A 9,141-nucleotide genomic window follows, 5' to 3' on the forward strand; every position below is an offset into this window, starting at 1 on the left:
ATCTTTTTAGCCACAAACATTACGGTACAATTATCCTAATTAACTGTAAACTAAATTTCATTTAAAAATATTCATTCAGGTCAAATGAGAATAAAATAATTGCATGGATCACTAAAACCTACGACACGCTGTTTATGATGAAGCAGAAAGATGCCCAGAGAGAGGTCTTCCGCAGCCCGGTGGACCTCCAGACGGATGACGGGCGGTTCCAGCGGCCCTTTCCCAATGAGTCACACACCACACCCACAGCAAGTCCGCCAACTTGGGTTATGTTAAAACATTTATTACAGAAAAAGAAAAATATAGGCTTCTGACAATCATGTTTCAAGTCGACCACCCCTCATACAAAAAGGCACTTGAAATCCAATAAATAGCAACCATATTACACGTTTGTAATGGAAGCGTATAGTCCAAGGTGCATATGATCCCACAACTGAGGAAATAGCCACCGCTCCACAAACCTTATCACTACACAATAATGTCATGCTGGTGTTATATCGGTACCGACGGTTAACTTCGAAAAATAACCATATTGTGTAGATTTAATACTAGTTACACTGACATTTACTAGCAGTGTAATTACTTAGAGTCAAATTACACACTTGAACCTTTGCACATACCCTTTTAATAACTAATAAGTAAACCAAAGACTGCTATGCTTACTTTCACAGCAATAAGTTGATTTGACATAACACATTATTGTTCATATTTAAGTTTCACTGTATAAACAGGAATTGGCATTGGTCATGGCTAGTTTAGACATCAGTAATCACCAGCACTGGCACAGATTCTTGATCCAGGATCCCCATCTCAGTCCAGGACAGGAGGAGCTCAGAAGCTCCCAAGGCACGCAGAGACAGCACAATTTAAACATGCTGACTTACTGTCTTCTAAGAAAGGGCAAAACTAAATAATGAGCACTTAAAAACAATCGTTCTGGAAAATCTCTCATTTAGACAAATGGTTCACTTACCCCAATTGTAGTTAATTAGCCATTACATATTTCGTGTGCATTAGGCTAACACAGCTAACGAGTAAGGTAACTGGTAATCATACAAGCTTATCTGAATCTTTGAAACCAAACCAGAGAACAGAAGGCACATAAAGTGAGGCACACATTCTGTGTAAATGCAGCACACCAAAGGGTTTCGTCTACGACCGCACCAGTTTGATTCCATGGCCCGTGTCCAGCACAGTCGGGGGAAACCAGGCCAGTTTGAGTCTCCTGACACAGCGCAGACAAGCACTGCACAGCCATAGCAGGTTGAGTCCACAGCACCAGTTGGCCACGGTCACCAGCGGGTAGGTGGCCCGGGGGAAGTAGGTCTTCCAGTGCTTGGCTACGTCACAGCCGGTGGGCAGGTGGAGGCTGTAGTCGCTCCAGCACCGGGACACGCCGTAGGAGGCCGCCACCCGCCGACCGCGCTCCGACCACTGCACCGGGCTGTCCGGGTCGCAGTTGTACTCCACCCACTCGCGGGTGAAGTCTCCCAGACGGGGACCGGCCTGGCTCTCGGCGTCCCCTGCGGGGCTCAGCTCGGCGCCCTGCACCGCCACGTACAGGCCCTCCACCCTGCGTGCCGCCTTCACCCACGGCCCTGCGTTCTCCGTGTCCAGGACCAGGATGAGGCGGGAGGAGTAGCCCACGTTACGTTCCCTCCACAGGTCCAGGATCTGCTCCAGACGCACGCAGTCGCCGCCTGAGGACACAACAGGTCAGCTGGGTGCAGGTCGGAGGTCAGGGCACCTGCTCGCAAAAGCATTTCTACAGAGTATGAAGGGTTTTCTGTGAAACCAGCGTGGCTGCACACTCGTATTACATCACACCAGTTAGCACAGATGGCCTGAAAATCACAAACACGAGCCCGAATAGCAGATATTTATAGATGCAGCTGATGGCAGTGATTCTGGGGGAAACCGAAGAAACAGAGTGAGAGACGCCGTAGCCTCAGCCACTATTGGAAGTGCACTCCACCACGGTGTGTGTGTGTGTGTGTGTGTGCCTGAGCACACACGTGCCCTGGTCAGGCCCAAGGAGCAGCGCGGATCAAACAGCACCGTGTGGGCTTACGACGCTGCGTGTTCGTCAAAAGGATTAACGGCCGGCCGAGCTGCGGCACGCAAACGCAGACGGGAAGATGAAGCTCGTCGCAAAACGCTGGGCCGCCAGAAGATATTTCTTCTGCAGCCCGGGGAGCTTTCTGGACCACGGATTGTAAATGGAGAGTGAGAGCAAAAGCTGCCAAGGCTTCGCCAAGGCTCCTGGTGAGGGAAGGATGTAGGTGTTAATGTAATGGAGCAAACACGATAAGGCCATAAGCTGCATTTATAACAAGGGCACCCGTTCCCTCCACCAGCAGACAATGAAGCCCCATAAATAACCTCACTGCACGCTAGGTGTGATCCAGCCAGTTAAGCCTTATGTTTAAACCACAGACCCATATGTTTCCCAGTAGCGGAGATGCTGCTGGTTGGTCGGGTGTGTTTATCGCCCTGCCCGGTGGCCCCTGCGCTCACCCGTGAGGGCCCAGTCTCCGGTGGGGCGCGTGTGGCCGCTGTAGTAGAGCAGGTAGGTGTCATGGCGAGGCCCGTCGGCGGTGCGCAGGTCCAGGAAGGATCTCAGCTTGGACATCAGCGCCTCCAGGCCCAGGCCGCCGGTGGAGTAGTCGCAGCCGAAGGTCTGGACCAGGTGGTGGGAGAAGAGACGTTGCACGGCGCTCAGCGTGGCCGTGGAGTGGGCGTTCAGCTCCAGGACCTGCTCGTGGGGCAGGAGAGTCGGCTGGCCGTCAACGCTGTGAGGGGGGGGCGACACGAAAGGATGAGGGCATGGAGACCTGCGTCGGTCACCTTGACTTGGGGAGGGGGAGATGGCAGTGGAAGGGGTAAAATGAGGGGGGAGGGGGCATTAAAGGGTGTGCTAGGTGTGTGTAAGGCAGTAGGAGATGAAGATTTGTGTGTGTTTGTGTGTGTATGAGGTGGGGGGGGGGGGGGGGGGGGCTGGGGGTTACACAGGACGAGTTGAAAGAAAAGGCACAGCCAGAGACTCGTGGACTACTGCAATAAGGGAAGGAAGGGCCCGGCACAATAGAGAATAAAGGACGCCCGAGATTGGCCGTGGCCTTTTATGTGAACACGCAGGAAGACCTGCATCACAAGGACACGCAAGTTTAGTTAACCCACTCCAAGAAGAATAACGCAACAAAAATTCTCGTAAATCTCATTCAACGCGTCAGCCTCCGAGCACAGACCGATTTAGGGTCAAGGTTGCCACAGAACCTTGCCTTCTGGTTTGCCTGGATTCAGCAAGCATATAAAATAAGTCCATTAAGCCTAGAAGACCAACATGCCGCAGAACTGAATTGCTGTCCACATGCCTGCTGAAGACAGATGTAAAGAACGCTGACCTGTGAAAACTACCAGGTGTTTAGCTATTCAAGCGGAAATGACTGTTCTGTTCTATCCTATCTGTTGCTGCGGACGAACTTCGCATTCCTCTGTCCAGGTTTTTTGGTTTGGCTAGCTCTTTATCTTCTCATTTGCTTTATAATGCTAATGGAACTCATTAACGAAAATACTGAGTGACTCATATAAATGCAGCAAAACTGAATTGTGTGATATATTAGCATTAAATAAGGTTTAAAAGATCTTTACTTTTTCAGTTAAAAAGAAAAAGGGGTAATGGCAAAATAGAACTAATGGGAAAAATGTGTTTCGCTGCTCTCTTTTCCAATATTCAAGGAACTGGAAAAAACAGAACACCAACCCAGCTATTGGCTCCCCGTGTCTGAAAAGATGTACCATGGTGGTATATTGAGAGATGAACCTGCCTCCACGCCCCAAGCGTCTGTCCCCCCCCCTCCGTCCCTCCGCCCCCCTCCCTCTGTCCTTCAGGTTCTCTCCTGCTGCCTACCTCATCTCCCCGAGAAGCCCTCATCATTGTAAAAACATGATCTGGGCCCATCAGACAGGAGATTACACCCTGCTATATTCCGCCCGTGTGCCGGCTCCCCGCTGGGGCCCGGCTCTCCGCGTGCCGGAATACCGAGTGCCTCTCGGTCGTGGGGCTGCATCCTAATCAGGACGCCGTGCCCGGAGTATCCGTGCGGGGCCGAGCGGCGCCCCCTGCTGGGCCAGCGCTTATTAACGGCCGCCGGTTTATCTTGCGCTCCCCTAGCCGACCCGGCGCCTCTGCTCAAAGCCGTTCCGACACCTCGGGACGGACGGCGGGAAGGAGGCCCGGCGGCCGGCGTTTGCCGGCGAATGCACGAGTGTCGATGACGAATCACAGCGTGCGCTGCTACCTGCCACGCCCCCTCAGGGACTGAAGCACCTCCCGGCAATCCGACGACGTACAAACACCCCAACAATCCACATACCACGTGCTGACGTTGTTAACAGAGCTGACCTAGTGGCACGCCTCGCTCGAGATGCCTGACTCGATGTGATTTCTTACATAAATATTCATGATATCTGTGTGTGTAGGTGTGTGTGTGTGTGTATTGAGTGCACACTCCTGATTGTGTGTGTACGTGCGGATGTGCTGAGTGCACACTCCTCATTGCGTGTGTATGTGTGTTTACCTGCAGTAGCCCGTAGGAACGATCACAGCGTATCCCACACACGTCCCTCCCAGGCCGCTCCCAAGCTCATGGAAGAGTCCGTGTGCCAGAGACTCCAGGGGGAGCACCAGCAGGAACAGGCCCATGAAGAGAGCGCTGGAGAGCTGCAGGCCACACCAGACTCCATCAGACCACCATAACATTACGCTCCTGATTAACAAAGCCCAACAAACTAAAGCCACATGGAAGGGCTTTCGAAGATGGAAAATGTAAGCAGTGTGAACATACTACAGCCTAATTAACACAACGGACCCAGTTTGGCATAGAATCTGCGGAGGAAACTGGAGAAAAGTACACTCGTTAGGATGGCTGGAAGAAGTGGGTAGACCACAACGCTCCACTGACAGGAGTGTCTGTATTCCAGACCTTCTATAATGCTGAAGAATCTGTTGAAAGGTCTGAAATATGAGCATTACCGAGGGCTTAGGTTCGAGTAAACATAAACAGAAGACAGAATGCTCATCCCCATTGCGGTTTTCCTGGAGGTTTTTTAATTTCTCTGTTCTACTCTGATGACCACGCAGACACTGGTAAAATCTAAAGTGCTGTATAATGCCCGGCAACACTGGTTGTTCAAACAACAAACACAAAGCTTCCTTCTGCTTCCTCAGACAACGGACTGCCTACACCGAACCCCGAATCACGTTTGAACCGTCTAGAGTGACTCATTTAACAGAACATTGTTCTTACTGCTCAGCAGTAACAAAACGTCCGTCAGCCCAAGGTCCAACAGCTGGTACCGTGAGCTGTCCTCTTTAAGGCCAGCATGAGTAGCAGCAGGCAGAAGTGCAATATTCTGCCACTTACTAATCAACAACAGCGAGGATTAGTCATCCTGGTCGTCTCTGAGCATCGTTTGATCATCCTGTCATCAGACACCCTGCCTGGATGGAACTTCAGCTCAACACTTAAGGACAAACGTACCGTCTTCTCTGCTTAGTTGACTGACACGGAGGACGCAAAAGATGAAAATGTCATGAAAACGGAACAGTTTCATGTATTTTCACTCATCGCTCTATTATTTAATTTGTAAAATAAATAAAAGAGCTTTGAGCAAAATTATTCGAAAATGTAAAAAAAACAAATAAAAATAATAGTACTTAGATGCACAGCTGTGGCAGGGAAAACTGCCTTTAAATGCTTCTTGTAACCATCAATTAGCCTGTCACCCCATGTAAAATGGCCAATTTCAGCTTCAAGCAGTTATTTATTTATTTGATGTGCTGCTTTCGCTTTACCCTGCGTTCTTTGATGTTGTAACTCAAATGTCTTCTTCAGTACAGAAACCACAGAAGAGCTAGCAGATCCCTGGAGATGCAAGACTTTCAGTATCTTACTAAATATGCACCTAATAGCACAGGAGTCAATGATGCACAAACCAGAGAAGTCAAAATCTGAGCTAAGATACATAGGATGTTTGCTTGAATCTAGTGCAGATGTTCAGTTTGTACATCACCATGCTTATGAATTACTACATATGTAATAAACGTTATATATATATATATATATTTTTTTTTTTTTTCCCCTAGAGCTTCAGACCCTGGAATCATCTGTATATATGTATATACACACATATAAATACATATAAACTGTATGTATATGTATAATGGTGATTGCTACTCGCCTAATTTAGTCAGGGTGAATTTTGAAGCAAGATGATTTATTTATTTTTTATTTTAAACGATTAGTCACACAATCTGACTATTAATCTATAACTACTAAGAAGAGGAACATGAGAGGAAGACTATGACGTACCTGCCATGACACGGCCCCTAGAATGCCAGTGGAGACCAGACTGAAGAACACAAGACGTTCAGAGATCAGGCAGAAATGGCGCATCCCCCTGGAGGCCATGATCCTGTCGATGGCGCACACATCGACCCGCTGGGCAGCTCGGACCTTCTGGCACTCGCTAAGCTTGGTGTGGAAACCCCACACCGTGACCAGCAACACCACGTGGCACAGGACCCAGAAGAGGCCGAACACACAGAATCCGGGGATGACTAGGTACCAGTACTTCAGGTCGCCCAGCTTTATTGCACACAGTACAAAGAAGGTCAGCTCCGCAACAGCCAATGGCAGCAGAGAGAGCCTGTGCCAAAGCCGGCCAATCAGGAGGAAGGGGATCCATCGCTCGGTCACAGACAGCCCGCTGAAGTAGACGTCCAGGAGGGGCTCGCAGACCAGCCGGCCCAGGTAGCAGCCCAAGGCGTACGGGTTGGCGTGGACCTCCAGAGCCTGGAAGAAGGTAACGGAGACGACTACAGAGAAGAAGACCAGATTAGGAAGGGCCAGGAGAGACTTCATGCGCAGGTCTACGATTATGGCCGCCAGAGCGGCCAGCAGGGCGATGACCGCGCTCGACTTGTGGAGCTCCATGATGGTGCTGGCGATGGCGAAGCCCAGGAGTTCGAGGAGCTCTACCGAGGTGAGCACGGCCCTCTCGTAGCTGGCACTGCCGCACATGCGCTCCGTCAGGGCCCACAGTGCCCGCACTCCCACGCTGGCCAGCAGGAGGTAGTTTGTGACGTGCTCCTTCACGTCGGTGTCCAGGGAAGAGCTGTTGAGGAAGCACAGGAGGCCCTGCAGGAAGCCAAACCACAGGTGGAACAGACTAAGGCTAGCCCACTCCATGGAGAAGTAATAGTACAGGATGCTGGAAATTCCCAAGACGAGGAGGCCCAGGATGAAGATGACCAAGATGGTTGGTTCGGAGGTGTGTTCCCATTGCACGTACATGCCCAGGCATACAGCTACCAGCAGATTTAGGCTGGACAGGTAGCCTAGGCAGCTGAGGGAGGACCAAACGTCCACGTCCTTGCCCGACTCCTCTGGACTCATTCTGGCAACTTGGATGTCCACAGACATTCAAGTCCTGCTGCTCAGTAGTGTGAAAAATTGTGATTCAAGGAAGATATACGAATGTTATCCACGTTCATTTCTGATGAAAAGATCATTGTCAATTGCTGGAAAAAAGGTGATATGTTAGTGTTAATGGATTTACAGTTATATATTACCAAAACAAAACATTTTACTGTCTATAATTGCACAAACCAACACAAAAACAGAGTTAACCTAGCTAGCTATTTAACCAAAACTATTTACTGTCTACACTTGCATGGAACAACACAGCCAACACAATTCTACCTAACCTGACACCCTTAATGTGGCTAGCCTAAGTTACCCAAGTTATCCTTTTTAGATCACCATTCTAAGCTAATAAGTTACTTTAGCTAACTATTATTTACCCTTCATCTCTCCGCCTGTGACTATGATCTGGTTTAACTCTGAAGACCAAAATGAGGCGATTGTGACAGAGCAGCTAAGCAGGCTAACTCAATAGTTAGCTAGCTAACTCATCTGCCACATCAACTGAGACGCCTCTAGCTATCTACCTACCACAGTTAGCGCTGCTAGCAGTCACCACATCCAAAAACGACCCCTCACGAAATATTATTTTCTGCAGTGTAGTAATTTTATAGTGTTTCGGTCATAAATACCACAATATAATAACCATAAATCTTACATTTATTGATGTTTCAACTTTCTATTTTGTCCTGTTCCGCATACTTCCGGACTCCTAACGGTATCTCGAGTGGGACAAACATATCTACGCCGATTAACGCGAGAGTAAAAGTGTTCTTGCGTAATAGACAAACCTTCACTGACTTGTAACTTAACCGTGTTTGCCAAATATTTGGGGCAATAATTATGTACCCAATCTACATTTTTTATCTATCGTTGTATCAGAATATTACCCTTCTGATAAAACCAAATTGTTATGAATACTGTGCAGTAACTAGGATATTAGGTAGCCTACAATGGAAGTACAAGTCAGCTGACAGGCGATAGAGCTCACGGCCTTACTCAGTGTCTCAGTCTTGTCTGTCTGTCTGTCTGTCTGTCTCTCTCTCTCTCTCTCTCCCTCTCTCTTATTAGCAGTACAGGAAATGGCACCTCAGAGCAGTGTGGCATTTTCTCTGCAGGGGTTCTGCGTAGGTAGAAACTCACCGACTGGGTAAACACAAGGCAGGCAACCTCCTACACAAGTCCCTGAGAGATGGGGGGGGGGGGGGGGGGGGGGGACAGACACAAACCGTGGGGCAGCGACAGACAGACAGATAGAGGGGCAGAGAGAGAGAGAGAGAGAGAGAGAGAGGGAGAGAGGGAAAGAGAGACACAGACAGAGGGACAGACAGACACAGTAACCAGTGATGGACAGAACCAGAATGATAGATGACATCGGGTAACTTTAACTGAGAATCATGTCCTACTAAGAATAAGAGCTTGAATGCTATGCTACCTCAGTTCTGTAACTGACTCTATTTGATCCCTAAATTAGCTTGCTGATAAAAAAAAGTAGAAATGTAAACCTCCAGCCCACCCAGAATTACTGCTGTTTCTCCATCCTTCATTTCTGAGCACAAAGCACTCCCAGCACTTTTAAGCAGGAGATAAACGGGCCCTCCAGATCAAAAGCACATTTAATGCATGACTAAGAGGAGCCTTTAAAAGGTTTATT

At 48.9% G+C, this 9,141-nt stretch overlaps 1 protein-coding gene across 3 annotated transcripts; it reads right to left on the minus strand.

Annotated features, from left to right (window-relative positions):
* Window positions 1-243: 243 nt before the first annotated feature.
* On the minus strand, window positions 244-8,257 carry tmem168a (transmembrane protein 168a). Of its 3 annotated transcripts, none has more exons than XM_076995168.1 (5): window positions 8,019-8,152; window positions 6,375-7,585; window positions 4,581-4,723; window positions 2,518-2,792; window positions 244-1,700 (listed from the first exon to the last, which is right to left on the minus strand). In XM_076995168.1, the coding sequence occupies exons 2-5, from the start codon at window positions 7,485-7,487 to the stop codon at window positions 1,153-1,155; spliced, it is 2,079 nt and encodes a 692-aa protein (XP_076851283.1). In that variant the 5' UTR covers window positions 7,488-7,585; window positions 8,019-8,152; the 3' UTR covers window positions 244-1,152. The 3 variants fall into 3 exon arrangements, with proteins under 3 accessions (XP_076851283.1, XP_076851282.1, XP_076851281.1); XM_076995167.1 differs by lacking the exon at window positions 8,019-8,152 and adding an exon at window positions 7,868-7,967; XM_076995166.1 differs by having other exon boundaries at window positions 245-1,700; window positions 8,146-8,257.
* Between the last annotated feature and the right edge of the window lie 884 nt (window positions 8,258-9,141).

This window comes from Brachyhypopomus gauderio, unplaced genomic scaffold (genome assembly GCF_052324685.1).
Source record: "Brachyhypopomus gauderio isolate BG-103 unplaced genomic scaffold, BGAUD_0.2 sc184, whole genome shotgun sequence".
Taxonomy (NCBI): domain Eukaryota; kingdom Metazoa; phylum Chordata; class Actinopteri; order Gymnotiformes; family Hypopomidae; genus Brachyhypopomus; species Brachyhypopomus gauderio.

Excerpts from the sequence above, each read along its gene's own strand:
- tmem168a (XM_076995168.1), bottom strand. The coding sequence starts at position 7,487 with ATGTCTGTGGACATCCAAGTTGCCAGAATGAGTCCAGAGGAGTCGGGC. Across the intron at positions 2,793-4,580 it reads GTTCCTACGGGCTACTGCAG|CGTTGACGGCCAGCCGACTC; the intron begins GTAAACACACAT and ends CCCCCCTCACAG. Across the intron at positions 1,701-2,517 it reads CGGAGACTGGGCCCTCACGG|GCGGCGACTGCGTGCGTCTG; the intron begins GTGAGCGCAGGG and ends TTGTGTCCTCAG.